General features: G+C 41.0%; 1 protein-coding gene across 2 annotated transcripts in view; it reads left to right on the top strand.

Annotated features, from left to right (window-relative positions):
- Col19a1 (collagen type XIX alpha 1 chain) overlaps positions 1 to 15,735 on the top strand; it is a 324,630-nt gene that overhangs the window by 278,587 nt on the left and 30,308 nt on the right. For both annotated transcript variants that reach the window (XM_060369802.1, XM_060369801.1), the window contains exons 36-41: positions 231 to 275; positions 2,340 to 2,390; positions 2,476 to 2,520; positions 3,182 to 3,208; positions 7,186 to 7,239; positions 11,953 to 11,997. In XM_060369802.1, coding sequence (XP_060225785.1) covers positions 231 to 275; positions 2,340 to 2,390; positions 2,476 to 2,520; positions 3,182 to 3,208; positions 7,186 to 7,239; positions 11,953 to 11,997 — 267 coding nt within the window. The remainder of the gene's footprint in view (positions 1 to 230; positions 276 to 2,339; positions 2,391 to 2,475; positions 2,521 to 3,181; positions 3,209 to 7,185; positions 7,240 to 11,952; positions 11,998 to 15,735) is intronic.

Genomic DNA, 15,735 nt, shown 5'->3' with positions numbered 1-15,735 from the left:
CATTCTCTAGAGTTCACACAGAGAGAATCCAGACGGGCTTGAAAAGTCTACTGGACTTGAAAGTGTCTGCTTTCCTGGGATAAATGTGTTTTACTGGGTCAAGCTCAGCAGAATAAGACTGCAGTGCTGAAGCAAAATGACAGGCCACAGTGACTTCAAAAGACGGCTCTTTGAACAGCCTGGAGCGGAAATGGCCAAGCCCTTCATTCAGCCTTGCGTATCTCTTGCAGGGAAGCGAGGGGCCCCCTGGTAAACCTGGACCTCCTGGACCCCCTGTGAGTTGTTTGAGGCTTACATTTTAATTCCGTGTACTTGTGACTCATAGGTCAATTACTTATGAGCAAGTCCTTGGTCCCCAGCTCTTAAAGATGGCTTTTTTTAGATGGCTTGCAATGATGTCTTCTGTTTTATAAGTGCTCCTGTGAACACATGGGGGAGGTGCATGTGTGTGTGTGTGTGTGTGTATGTGTGTATGTGTGTGTGTATGTATGTGTGTGTATGTCTGTGTGTCTGTGTGTGTGTAAATGGCAAATGCAGCATCAGGTAGACCTAACTTGTCCCTGTTTCAGCTCAGCTACAATCTGCAGTGTTTAGATTTGTCTGTATATCATAAACTTCCCTTCCACGAATCGGGATGCCTGAACGTATTCTGGCGTGACATTCCACTTCCGACAAAGGATGGAGACTCATTTGACTGCCACATACCTTCACAGAAAATAAAAGGCCTTTAAAAAGGCATTCTTTCCAGCTGTGCAACTTGGTTTTCCAAAGGTGTTACTGTGCTCACCCCATAAGTGATGTCTAAGATGTGAGGAAATTCTGCTTCCGTGGCTCATAGTGAGAAAAATGAACAGGAGCCCTGAATGTCTGCCCTGGTGATCTACACCGACTTGCACTCTTTCAGAGAGGCTGTGGAGAAAAGAGGGGCCTCTCTCTGTGGCAAGTCTGCCCTCGTGTGGAACCATGTTCAAATCGCAGCAGAGCTGAATCTAAATACATTATTTTTCAAGTTGCCTCTTAGGAGTTTAAAAAGCCAAACTTAGCAGAGAAAAGGTAGCTTTCTGAAGACTGGAGGGCATGCTACAAGTCTGTGTTTTAAACACAAATTAACTGCTTGGGTCTCTGTCTTCTTAAGCATGTTCTTCATCTGATTCTTCCTTCCTTCACAAAGAAGACAGGAAACTCAGAGTTCAGATTCTAAGACATCACCTCTCCTTAGTGTGGGGGAGGACATGTCATGAGACCATGAAAGATGCCTGTGTTTTTATATAAGGCTCAAGAAAGCTGCCTCTTGTCTCTGGATTCTTCAAAACTATTTTTGAAAGAAAGATTCTACATCTTCCCTGGGAAGCTTTCTTAAAAGTCTCTTCCATCTCTTCCAGGCTAAGTATACTAAAATATAGCCCATGTTCAGCCATTGCTAAACGAATGAAGAAACAATGAAAGAATAAACAGACAGAGCACTCTCTTCTAATACTGCTGTTTGGAAAATACGTGTGAACTGTGCTGTCTGGGCATGGCTGCTCCCACAATTAGCCCCAAGCAGTAAAGAAATGATGGCTTTACTCAGTTTTTCAGCCGAGATATACAAAAAAATAAAAATGAAAATGAAAATACACACTTGGCTATTTATTCTGAGTCTGCTATCCTTTCTAAGTGTTTTCAAATTGAATGTTTCATGAGCATTTTTCCCAAATACTAATATGGATGGAAATTTTCAAATTGCACAGTGAGTTCTCTTTTTATGCTCCATATTTATATATCAGGGATTTTTTGGGGGGTTTGGTTTTTTTGGTTTTTTGAGCAAGTCCTTGGTCCCCAGCTCTTAAAGATGGCTTTTTTTAGAACCATCCACACAGTGTGTTGTGAATGAAGTTGTCCTCCAGTTCACCTTAATTTTCTGTTTGGTTTGAAGAGACTACGGGAAAACATCACTTTACAGTACCCAAATTGTTCCCTATTCACATCACCCCTACTGCGAGGCTGCCTGCAGGTCCGCAGGCTGGAAACACGGTAAATTGGGCATTCAGAAGCTGAATTTTAATGAGCAAATAACATTTTTTCATCTGAATTCGTCAGTGCCTCATCTGTCAGACTTGCACACTACTCAAACCCCAAATGGAAGCATCCGCGTGCCCCGGGCATGTCTGAGCTCCTTCTTCCCTCATTTCCCAGGCTGTTTTGAAATGTTGCAACATTCCGGTATTTTGTTTATGGTATGAAAATCACTTTAAATACAGAATGGGAAAAATAAGTAAAAGTTAACATAGGAAGAATAACATTTGGTAAAATGCCTTAAGTTCAAAATGCTAATTTTGTGTCTCATTTTCCCCCCTAAGGGAGTCCCACTCAATGAAGGAAATGGCATGAGCAGTTTATATAAAATCCAGGTATCTACACGGCTAATTCCCTACCATGATTTTTCAGTTACAGGCTTTTATGGATTTTTATCACCTGTTTTCTCTTCTTTTGAAGGGAGGAGTGAATGTTCCCAGTTACCCAGGACCCCCAGGGCCCCCAGTAAGTATAGACGGTCATCTGTAAATGACTTTAGCTGGACCACAATAATGATCAGGGTAGGGGACCTCTCTCAAGCTCACTGAAGACTGAAAGTCACAACTGTAGCCAAATTTTACAGAGAGTAAATAAATGAACCCGGTTTAAGTAAAAGAGAAAATGCACAAAGCCTCAATCATGGAAAATATTTAGCATGGCAGTGTCACTTTTTTTTTTTTCATTGTCAACCTTAGTTCTAAGCAGTTATCCAGCCATGTTCATAGAAACGGCACCAGTTGAAAGAAACAGTTGTTTCTTTCAAGTGATTTTATTTTAATGATGTGGGTAGGGGTATGTGCGTGGGATATACATATAATGCCTGGAGGGACCAGGAGAGAATGCTGGAGTCCCTGGAGCTAGAGTTACAGGTGGTCATAAACTCCCGTCACCCGTGCTGGAGCCTGAACTTGGTCCTTGGAAGAGCATGATGCTCTGGCAACCACTGAGATGCCTCTCCAGACCCCAAATTAGGTTTCTTAATTTTATTCTTCAAATCTAAACTTTGGCGAAAAAGAAAACATGTACCATCCCTACATTCGTTAGTGAGCATTTAAAGAAAAATGCTTCGGATTCTGTAACTGCGCTTTAATCATAATTAAAACATGTTTCTGTGCTTTTCTTCCAGGGCCCCAAAGGTGATCTTGGCCCCGTGGTACGTACATTCTGACCTCCGTAGTCTGTGTTAACTAGAAAGGACAGCAGGCAAAGATGGCCCGCCCTCCTAAGTGTGTATCGGCTAAGGTGTCAGAGACAAGCTAACAAATAAAGAAACGCCAGCAAATGTGTTCCTTATTTTCAGGATGCATTAGTCTTGATTCTGTCCCTGCCCTTGAGGTTCGACTCTTTCCATCAGCGTGTTTTAAAAATCATCCTCCGATGTAGGAAGGCACATATAATGCTCCTGATAAATGGAACACTTCCCTCTAACGGCCTTCTTCGGATGATTGATTCAATTTTAAGTAGCCTGTGGAAGAGAAATACTTAAGGGAGAGAAATTCCTTAACACGTCTGACATCTCACCGAGAAAAAAAAAAGGGGAAATGGCTGTTTATTTACTTTGCATGTCTTGGGCAATTATTCTGCGGGGAGCGTAGCCTGTCCTAAACCTGCTTGTTGAGCGGAATGTATCAGGAGGTTAACACTCAGCCAGGAGGGAGATCAGGTCCTCCAGCCACCCAGACGGTGATAATTGTTCTCAGCATCTTTCTCAGCCACAGAATGTCACTACAAAAGTTCTGCCAAATTCAATTAGATTCCCTCTAACCTTTGGCATATTTTTTCCGGCCACGTCCTTTTTAAGCATTTGTTCCATCCTTCATGTTCCATTTGTACATCCTTTTAACCTTTGAGGAAAGAATTGAAACTTAAATGTGCCTAACACTGAAATAAGCTTTCAAACCACTTTCTTTCACTAGGTGGAAAAAAAAAAAAAAAGTCTTTTTATTGCAGTAGAAGTTGGCAAAAAACTGTCTGAGTAAATGTTAAGCCAGAAAAGAGACAAAATGTGAAAAGTAACATTTCAAAAGAGATTTATCAAAGAATAAATTATTATCTTTGTTAATGGGCAACATGTACTAAATGTCTACTTGATTTACCCTAAAATAATTATTTCAAATGCTTAGTATTATATTCTGAAACCCAAATGTGTTACATAGAAGTTTCCTTTCTTGCTGGAGAGCTGGCTTAGAGGGTAAGAGCACTGCTTGCTCTTCCAGATATCCTGAGTTCAATTCCCTGCAAACACATGGTGGCTCACAACTATCTAGAATAATATCTGGTGCCCTCTTCTGGCCTTCAGGTGTACATGCAGGCAGATCATAGTTTACATAGTAAAATAAATAAATCTTAAAAAAAAAAAAAAGTTTCCTTTCTTTTATTATTCGTTATCCTTTCTTTATTTGCAGCTTTTATAACACTATTATATATATTCATTTAGGGCTATAATGTCCATTCTTATTTCTTTTTTATCATATTGACAAAAATCTCCTCCAGTCTTACTTCTTACAGACTTGTAGAGCTGCACCGCTCTGAGTCACATAAATACATTTAGACTTCTCACTGACTTTTCTGGAACATTCTTTTAGTTCTCATGTTAATAATTGCAGCTTAAGGTGAGAAAATATTTAAAATATCATACTAAAGAATAAATTATAATTTATTCACACTAGAAAGTAGCTGGTCAAAAAATAAAGGCTGTTTGAGTAAAATTTGAAGAAATTAGGCCCCTATTTCTTAGCTGCAACAAGACAAATGGTAAAAACTGACTGAAGAATAGTCTTTGTGTTTAGAATATGAGCTGTGTGAATGAAACACAGAAACAGAAATATAAAGCCACAGTATTAAATATTGCGTGAACATTCATACCTAGCATACATGAATGTTCCCTGAAGTTCTTCCCTTGGGTCCTACATGCCCACGCACACCCACACGCCTCTCTGTTCGCCTCTCACCATTTGCTGGATGTGGAGAAACCATACCCCATGGCACAGGAATAAACCAGGAGAGAGAGAACTGTGCCTTCTGGAGCACAACCTGAAAAGCCAACACGAGGTGGGCAGGGGAAACATCCACTCTGAGCACCCTTCAGCCTCCAGGCCGTGTTCGGTCAGCTTTGTGACAGGCAACAATATACTTGGGATAAACAGCTTAGAAGGAGGGAATGGCTGCTTTGAGTGACAACCTCGAAGGCTTCAGTCCACTGTCAGCCGCTCTGTTGGGCCTTCAATGAGTCAGAACACTTACGGGTGCTAAGCTGCTAGTCTCACGGTGGCAGTAATCAGGGACAGCTTTTCTTCATAACTAAGTCCTGTCCCTACAGGGGACATTAAACCATAAATCTATAATGAGCTAAGTGATAAGGTCTGAACCCTCATGATCTCCATGTCTGTGTGTAGCCACATTGAAGACCAACCCTTAAACCCACGAACTTTGAGAGGATCTTTAAGATTCAAGATACAACACATAAAAATAATCTTCTGGATAAACCTTTACCAAGAAAAATATTCAGTTGAATATACTCATAATTGGGTGATTTCCCGATGCAAACCGCTTTTCCTTTAGCTATTCAATATCTAAGTGATTTCAATTAAATATTTAATTACTATCGACTCTCAAACAAATACTGATTAATTAACTGATTGCTTCTTCTACTGTAAGAAAAGACTGTTGAAAGTGTAAACAACGTGACAGCATGATACCAGGATATATTCCATCCATCAGAAACTCAGGGCCTCCTCCACACAGACTTACACAGAATAGAATTTGAACACTTTTTTCTTATGATTGACAGGTGACATACTAGTGAGCATTTAAAAAACTTTCGAAAACATACCAAGTTGTATATTCACTTGTTAACTAGTATGTGAAAGAGGAATAAGCAATAATGCATGCTACCGATTTAGAAATCTTTTTAATCATATTTGTATTTTATGTACAGAAATATATCTACAGAGAATAAAATCTGGAATCTCATTTTTGTGTTGTTTTGTGTATTTGCTTGCTTGCTTGCTTGCTTGCTTGTTTTGAGACTAAGTCCCACTGTGAAGCCCTGGCTAGCTGGGGAACTCTCTTTATAGATCAGGCTAGCCTGGAACTGAGAGTGATCCAAGATCCATTTGCCTCTGCCCCCCAGGTGCTAGGATTAAAGGCGTGCACCATCACACGCAGCCAGCGTTGTTATGTTTAAAACATCTAGTGTCCTAAGAAAATATTTTAAGTTAACAGTAATTAATTATCAGATAGCTCTCTACTTTACCTGTTTATTTTTCTAAAGATTTATTTATTTTTCTGTACTTTGCCTACATATATACATGCTCCACAGGCATGCAGTACCAACAAGAGGCCAGAAGAGGGCATTGTGTCCCCTGAAACTGGAGTTGTTGTGAGCTACCTTATAGGTACTGGGAACAGAACCCCAGTCTTTTGCAAAAGCAACCAGTACTCTTACCTGCAGAGCCTCTCTCTGGACCCACTCTTTCTTTCTTAATCAAAATGTTTATTTGTTCAAATCATCAGGGTCTTTAAACATAGATTCTCTAGATCTGTTACTTAAAGACCTAGGACCATGCAATATAAATATATAAAGGATTTTTCATTTTGTTGTTTGTTTTTTGTTTTTTTTTTTTTTCATGCTTGTCTATCCCCTTTCAGTACCGGTCAACTTGAACAATGGCTTAGAAATATGAGGGTTATCTTCCTAAGCATTTACAATCCGCGTTCAGGATGCTATATTTTGCTTTGAGACTTCCAGCTTCGTTCACTCTTAAAGAGTTCAGTCTTATTATATCATAAGCTAGCAGCCCCAGGTGTCTCACAAATTGGCAAACCTTATTAAAATCTGCCTTACATTCTAATTCTTACTGAAGGTAGAGTTATTAATATACTAAAGGGATTCATCCTGATTAGATCCTTAATCAGAATAAAAAACAATTAATCTGAAAATGGACTCATGCTTAGAGAATAGCTTAATTCCCAAATGATTTCTATGCACCTTATTCTTGAAAATAGATTAACACCATGCTCTTGCAAAGCTTCAAGTGAGGCACATAGGCCATAAAGACCCTAATCTTAAACCATTACTTGTAAACCTTTGGTCATTGCTCCTGAATGTTTTGTTTTCCTATTTTACAGGGAGAGCCTGGTGCAATGGGCTTGCCAGGACTAGAAGGATTTCCTGGAATAAAGGTAAGCACAGAGGTTAAAAATGTATTCACTCAATACTAAAAAATCATATATTTACCTGATGTCATGCCAGTAACTGCTTTATGTTCATGAATGTATACAGAGGAAGTTTAATCCAGCAACATGCTACTCTGGCAAGGAATCCACCCAAAGACATAGGACTGTGTAATCCAGCTGGAATACAGATATGCCCTTAGTGTAGGCCTTTGATTGCTCTGGCTGGAATATAGACATGACACACCTTTATTCCCTCCAGATGGAATTTAGTACACGCTTTAATAGCAAACAATAAAGTCTAATCGAGGGACAGACAGAGTGACAAATCAGAGAAAGATGTGACAGAATGAGTCAGAAATAGGATACATCCAACTCTCATGAGAGAAAGGCTACCTAAGAGCATCACAGAGAGAGAGAAACAGTACAGTCCAGGAGGAGGAGAGTATGGTTTAGGAATGCAGTGGAGGTCATGGAGACAGCACAGCAGAGTTCTAGAGTCCAGTACAGCTCGATGGAGTTCAGCTGAGTGCAGTTGAGTTTGTGCTATTCAGTTCATGGAGTTCAGAAGCAGCTTTTCGAAGCAGAGCAATTCAGTGAGAAGCTGAGAGTGAACACAGTTTGAATCCGTCAGCTTGGAGAGGACTTTTGAGCCAGAAAAGCTGAGTTGAACCAGCCATCCAGAGTTCAGAAAGAACTAGAAAGTAAGTCTCAGAGGCTGAAAACATTCTAGGCCTAGGTTAGTAGACAGAGGCTGGAAGATGAAGCCTTCAAGGTCTGGGCTTGAAGAAACTTGGTTTGTACAGAGGCTAGAAGCTTCCTAGCCTAGGAATAGTTAGATAGAAATGTTCTGGGCTCAGACCAAGCCATATATTCTTATCTCATCCTTTCTTCTAAGGAAATAAAAACATTTATAAATGTATTAGGGAACAAAGCAAATGAAACTTTTATACTTAAGGGACTTTTTTTTTAGGGAGGGCTATAGGAACTAATGAGATATGCATGCTAAAAAAATTGTTGTCAGGAAGTACTACAGAAAGAAATTAAAGTAGAATGGCTGGGGCTGGAGAGATGGCTCAGTGATTACGAGCACTGGGTCTTTTTCCTGAATCTCCAGGTTCAATTCCCAGCACCTACATGGCACCTCACACCCATCTATAACTTCAGTCCCATGGATCTGACATCCTCACCTCTCAGTACCTACATGGCCACTCACAACTGTCTGTAACTTCTGTTCCACAAATCCGATATCCTCACATATATATTCATACATGAAAAACCTGGATGTACATTAAAGAAATAGTTTTTTTTAAAAAAAGTAGAATGTATTAAAGGGTATCACACATGCCTAGTAGATGTTGGGGGCCCCTCCCACATCCATCATATGATATCCAAGAAAGCAAGAGCTGAGCAGTGACTTAAAGGAGGTGAATTAGCTACCTCCTCATAAAAAAAAAGAACAATTCATGGAGCAGGAACAACAGATATAAAGACCCAGAGACAGGCCACCCCTGCAGGGGTAACAGGACTGTGAGCGTGTGAATGCAGAAGTCCTGGATAAGAGGTCTGAGAGGTGGGAACAGGTAGAAAGGCAGCCCCAGCATTCCAAACAGTGCTGCTCAGCGTGGCCACTGGAGGAGCAGTGCTGTCTGTGCTCTTAGCTACGAGGGATGTAAGAGAGAGGCATAAGCTCCAGCATTCTCTAACGTCTATTCTGCTTTTCGTTGCTGTGATAGAATATTCTCAGCAAAAGCAACCTGGGGGGATGACAGGGCTTGTTTGGCTTATGCTTCCTTACAATATCCATCATCAAGTGAAGCCAGGGAAGGAGCTCAAGCAGAAAGCTGAAGGCAGACACTGAAGAAGCCACGGAGGAGAACTGCTTACTGACCTGCTCTCCTTAACTTGCTCAGCTGGCATTTTTATACAACCCAGGACCACCTGCCCAGTGGTGGCATCACTCACGGTGGGCTGGGCCCTCCCACATTCATCATTAACTAAGAAAATGTCCAGCAGACATGTCTGTTCGGCTGGTCTGATGGAAGCAATTCCACAGCTAAGACACCGTCTTCCCAGTGATTCTGGTTTGTTCTAAGTTGTCATGGACTAACCAGAGCACCTAGTGATTTTAAGGAAAACCGTCTTGCCGTTGTGGCATTGGTAGATTTGTCTTGGCTCATGATGTATTAGAAAATAAGTGAATTCATGTTTCAAAGCAGAAAGTTGAATAAGCACCAACAAAGAGGCTTATTTGCCATTGTAAAGACTTCATCTTTGGCTCTGAGTGAAACCCAGAGCCACTGATAACAGCGACAACACAACCAAAATGGTTGGAGGGAAACAAAGCCAGCTAGAAGATGGTGTTTGTCAGTTTTGTAATAAATGCCCATAAAGAGAAAGGTGTTACTTCACCTCATAGCTTTGGAGTTTTTTCCTCTGATCAGCTGGCCCCATTTCTTTTTGGGGTCTGGTGAAGGATTACAATATGCCAGATCACATGGTAGCCAAAAAGCAAGGAAAGAGAAACAATAAAGGGCTCAGGTCTCCATATCCCATTCAAGCTCACACACCATGCAAGGAAGTGAAAGATAAGGAAAAGTTTGAACCATAAATGACTCAAGGGTCTTGGGATTCTGGTGATCAAACACCGGAATGTATAAGAATGAGACGCTGGAAGGCAAGTGAATATTTACCTTACCTCAGCTGTAACTATGAAAGGATGAGGCAAGATGATTAGGAGAATGACTCAAGGCAATGAGGACCCTCAAAACTGGAGACTTTCTGAACATTAATATTTATTGGATATGTAAATATTTCCCCTCGCTGAAAGTTGCGATATATTCAAGATTTTTAAAAAATGAGACTTACACATTTATCCTTTTCCTCATTTTTTTCTTAAATTTTAGTTGACACATAATAATTTAGAGGTAAACTACAGAGTTACTCTATGTGTATACAGCGTATAAAGCTCAAATCAGGGTTGTCGCCATGTCATGACTTCCAAGATTGGTTACGTCTTTGTGACAAGAATATTGAAAATCCTCTCCTCTAACTCCTGTGAAACAAGCAGCGTGGTCTCACCATTGCCATCCCACAGTGCAACACAGCACAAGAGCTTACTCCATGTAATTGTAACTTGTCGTCTGACCAATCTCTCCATATTCCTTCCTGACCTCTACACCCTCTCACCTCTGCCAACCACTCTTGTATTATTTATGTCTACGGAACCAACTTTTCTGCATGAGTTATATCATGCATTATTTATTTTTCTTTTAACATGGGCTTAGTATTCTGAAGATATTACTTCTATATATTTATTAGAGTTTATATCTTAATTGGTCTTTGTTTTCTTGTTTTAACTTTAACAGTACTACAAAAACTTTACTACAGTCAAATCTAAACTATTCTTTATTTCTTCTCTGGAATTTTTAAATAGGAAATGTTTACTTTCATTTCCCAGCCAAGATCAGATACTCACTAATAGATTCTTCTAACTCCTTCATAAGGTTCATGCTATTTTATTTTTACATATTTCTCTGTAGAATTTGTATGAAATACAATATAAAGAATTATTTGATCATTAGCCTTACTTATGCACTTCTCTCTCTTTCCTAGAATTCCTACTATATAGGCTGTTCTATTTCTGAGAATTATATTCTATTGCATTGACATACTGTTTAATCACATGCCAGCATTTCATTATGTCAACTGTAGCTTTAGTATATACTTAAATACTGATATTGTTACTATCATTAATCAATTGCCATTTCTATTTCATCCTCTCATCTATTATCTCAAGTGAACTTTAACATTTTTCATCAAACAGCTGTTGTGTAACAATCACATTAAGTTTATTACTAACACCATTGTCATAGCCCCCATATCTCCGTATTTCATCACGTTTTATGTCCCTCCAGCAAAAGTATGAGGCATTTTAAAATATGGGATCTGCCCAACAAAATTGCCATTTATTATCCCATTCTGTTTTTCAGGGCAATTAAATGGATCTTGTGTTTGGTCAGCAGAGGAGAACTACAGATCTTAAGTTCTCCATATTTTTATTCTAACCCTGTATCCAATGGGATGAGGTTAAGAAGAGATTAAAAAAAAAATAACATTCAATGTGCTTAATCTTTCAGGTCATAGTAATGATTTCTTATTATGCGTAGAATTTTAAATATTAACTAACTTTAGCTGTAAGAATGTGTGGTTTCTTCTTAAAATAAGGTGAAAGCATATGATGAATAATATTTTTCATTAGGGTTTTGAAGTACTTTGTCCTTTAGAGGAAAAAAAATCTAATGGGTTGAATTGTGCATTCATTGTTTTCTGCTCTTCTAACTTTCTTTGTACAAATTACCATCAATATATTCAAACACGCCTTTGCAAACCCAATTTCTTTTAATTATACAGAGAAGTACTATGTTTGCCTCATTTCTACCCCTTCTTCTCCCCACAACTCCTTTGCCACCACACACCCTCTCAAATTCATGATTGCTCACACACACACACACGTAAATAAAGACAAGACCATTTAGTTGTGTGTGTGTGTGTGTGTGTGTCTAGGGTTAGCTGTAACTCTTGATCTTGTAACAAGAGAGGGCCTTGTGAGATTTCCTCCATATACAATGTCATGTCAAATTACTATTTTAATAATGATTTTAAAAGTAAAGAGTCTATAGACATCATCATAAGTAGCCATTTCTATTTTCATCTCAACAGGGAGATCGAGGCCCAGCAGGCCCCCCAGGAATAGCCGGCATACCGGTGAGTTTGGCTTCTCTCATCGTAGCTTTCTGGGTACCCATTTCTATGTCCATACTTGCTCTATAGCTAGTGATTAGGGAGGTTTGGAGTGACTCTGCTAGCATCGCTGATGGCCCAGAGCTTGTTGCTTTCTTGACCCTAGAGTATCTGTTCTTTTTTTTTTTTTTTTTTTTTTTTTTTTTAGGAAATCCAGTTCCTCATGGCTGCACATTAGTGTGTGTGCATAGCTCTGAAAACTCACTTTTTCTAGCCCTGTTCCTGTCATATTTTAACAATTCTCCATCTTCCAAAGGCCAGCTTTTCTCATCCTGGGCCATGTACATCGGGCTCCCACATCCCGCTGTAGTCTGCCTGGGTACTCACTTCACCCAGGGTTATTAGCAGAGCTTTACTGCTGCTAATGTTTCCTCGTAAACCAGGCCTCAATCCTCTCAGTCATTTTTGTTGCTCTCTGGTGTCAAATGCTTTTATCTCATCAAGGTCTTCGCAAATGAATAGAAAGTGCTCCCAGAAAGGTTGAAATCATTTCTCTGAGCCCTCGAGATAATTCTGATCTTTATTCATGATGCCCTCATTAAAATTTTGTGGTCACGGTTTATGAATAAGAGGCCCATTTATCCTCCTGCCAGGTGACCCTGCAGGGAAAGTCCGGTGTCATAGTACAAGAAAGTCAGTGGAAACCATATTCTTGCATAGTAGGAGCAAGAATGGAAGATAGGAAAGGGCCTTGTCTCAACCCCACCCCACCACACTGACACCACTCAGTACCATCTATACTACCTGAAACCTCCAACTAGCATCCATTTACCATCATACTGAAAAGACCCACATTCCCTCTACATTATTATATTTAATAAGCTCAAATGATATAATAAAATGCCCAGTCCTGAAGATACCTGATAAAACAGGATCAGATGAATGGGGAGGAGGTCCCCCCTATCAGTGGACTTGGAAAGGGGCACGGTGGAGATGAGGGAGGAAGGGAGGGACTGGGAGGGAATGAGGGAGCGGGACACGGCTGGGATACAGAGTTAATAAAATGTAACTGATAAGAAAAAAATAAAATTCAAAAAAAAAAAAAAAAAAAAGAAGGAGGACCCCGGGTAAGATCACCAATCCTCATTCAGAAAGGCAAATGGGAAGAGGGAGAAAACAGGGAGCAGCTCCATATGGAGAGCAAGAGTCCTTTCTGAGATTGATACTCCAACCAAGGACCATGCATGGAGATAACCTAGAACCCCTGCACAGATTTAGCTCATGGCAGTTCAGTGTCCAAGTGGTTTCCCTAGTAATGGAAACAGGGACTGTCTCTGACATGAACTCAGTGGCTGGCACTTTGATCACCTCCACCTGAAGGGGGAGCAACCTTACCAGGCCGCAGGTGAAGACAATGCAGCGACTCCTGACGAGACCTGATAGACTAAGGTCAGATGGAATGGGAGGAAGACCTCTCCTATCAGTGGACTTGGGAAGGGGCATGGGAGGAGATGAGGGAGAGAGGGTGGGATTGGGAGGGAATGAGGGAGGGGCCTACAGCTAGGATACAGAGTAAATAAACTGTAATTAATAAAAGAATATATACATATATATAATAAAATGCTACCCACCGTATATACGCTTTACAGAGAATGGCAAATTGTAAAGGCAAAAGACGAAAAATACCTTCTCCAGCAGGCACTCTTGTAAAATGAAGATTCTTTATGAAAGTGGACTTCATATTCAATCCCATGCCCCCAACACACACCTGACTCTCCTCCTCACTGGTATTTGGGGCTCTCTTTTCTTGAACTGTACTCAGAATGCCATTTCAGCCTGTTGCTTAACACTCACATTTTTATATTCACAAAGGAACACATTTTCCCCATTGCATCCATCTACATCATCAAAATACTTTCTGCCATTACCATAAATTAAGTCCATCTTCAAAGAATTGCTAGTGTATCCGAGTAAAGTAATTAAAATGTGTATAATAGTTTCATAAGATAGTTTAAATCGGGAATTCCAGCAGTATTTTTGGAGGTTGTAGATTGGTTGAAATATCAGACATATATTCGGATACCTAACATCTGCTAAGCTTACTTATCAGATTTCACAACTTTCAGGAGCACTTGGAAAGTCTGGAATTAGGAAAGGGTTAAAATGGGACCTACTTGACGTGCAATTGTGTGATTTTAAAATATGTCTTTATGTTTTTTAACTGGTCCTCAGAAAGTAAAACAGTGAAGAGGGCCGGCCGACAAGCAGCAATGAGGGCTACAAAGCACTGTAAATGTGCCATTGTGTCACACGCCTTCAAATGAGTACGTGTTCAATCTCACCATACAAAGATAGAGATAGAGAGATATATTCCGGTACTGTCCAAAACTATCGGGACGATTGCTAGAGTTGAAGCAAAGATAAAATCAGCTGGGCATGTCATGACTACTTGGAGGAGGTCACAGGACGCAATCCCGCCCTTCCCAGGACAGTCGGTCCCTCTCCAGTGTAGCCAGGGCTATGGGGCTTTCTCTAGAATGTCTTTCTTTCGCCCTTCTCTGAGTGGGGATCGCCTACCAGAAGGTTAAAGCCGGCTGAAAGGGGCCCTAACCTTTTCTAGAGTCTCAGCTGCTCGCTCGCATCCCCACATCCTTCCCAGCTGCAGGGAGGCCCACGGGGCGGAAGCACCCTCAGCTCAGTCTGACCTTTCGCCCTTTAGTTTCCATCTCCGCTGGAGCCTTCATCACTGTGGCTGAAGCCGGTTAAGGCTCAAAGTCCATGTGCAACAGCCCGTGAGGGCCGCGAAGGCCTGGCAGCTGGGGTGGGCTGGAAGGACTTGCAGCGTTGCTTGTGGGTAGGTCAAACAGTAGAGCGCTTGAGCAACAACCGGAAGTGGATGCGACCTTCAAGGCCGGCCTCTGAGCAACCTGCTACACAGTCCTAAAGGTTCGCAGTCTCCCTAAACGACCACGAGTTGAGAACCAAGTGTTCAAATATACTGTAGGGCACATTTCACAATCAAAGTATTAATAAACACCACACTCCTATCTCCGGGGTTTTCCACATGGCACATTGAAGAGTAAAAAAAAAAAAAAAAAAAAAAAAGCAATGTATTTCTCAACCTTTTGCCCAAATACAGCTTTTCAAATAAAATGTGCTTTTTTTTCTATTGCTACGATTAAAAGACTTGGGAAGGAGATTGTTTGGCTTATGTGTCCTTGATCATAGTCGGTCCCTCTGGGAAATCAGGACGGGAGCCTGGAGAGAGGAGCTGAAGCAGAGACCTTGGAGGGCTGCTAACCAGCTCCCATCTTAGGTCCTGCTCAGCCTGCCTTCTTATCCAGGACCACTTCCCAGGCACTGCACCACCTGGAGTGGGCCGGGCCCTCCCACATCAATCAATTCATCAAGAAAAGGTTCCACGGACTTGCCCCACGGGCCAGTCTGATGGAGGACTCTTCTCAATCAAGGTTCTCCCTTCCTAAATGACTCTAGTGTGTCAACGTGACAAAATTGCACCCGTCCACCCTCCCCCAACTCCTCACCCCCACCGCATGCCCATCCCCTAGAATAAAGAAGAGTGCCAGGAAAAAAGACATAAGGCTTTCCAATAGGGAGGACACATTGGCTGAATGGCTCCAAAAGCATCCCCTGTCTTACCCTCAGGACTCTCTAGTGAGTATCTTACAGCCCTGGAGTCTTATGTCCTAGTCCGAATACCATAGCAACCCTTTAAACTCTGGGAAGAGCCTGGCATCCATC

This window comes from Meriones unguiculatus, chromosome 16 (genome assembly GCF_030254825.1).
Source record: "Meriones unguiculatus strain TT.TT164.6M chromosome 16, Bangor_MerUng_6.1, whole genome shotgun sequence".
Lineage (NCBI taxonomy): Eukaryota > Metazoa > Chordata > Mammalia > Rodentia > Muridae > Meriones > Meriones unguiculatus.
This window is presented reverse-complemented; position numbering and strand designations above follow the sequence as displayed.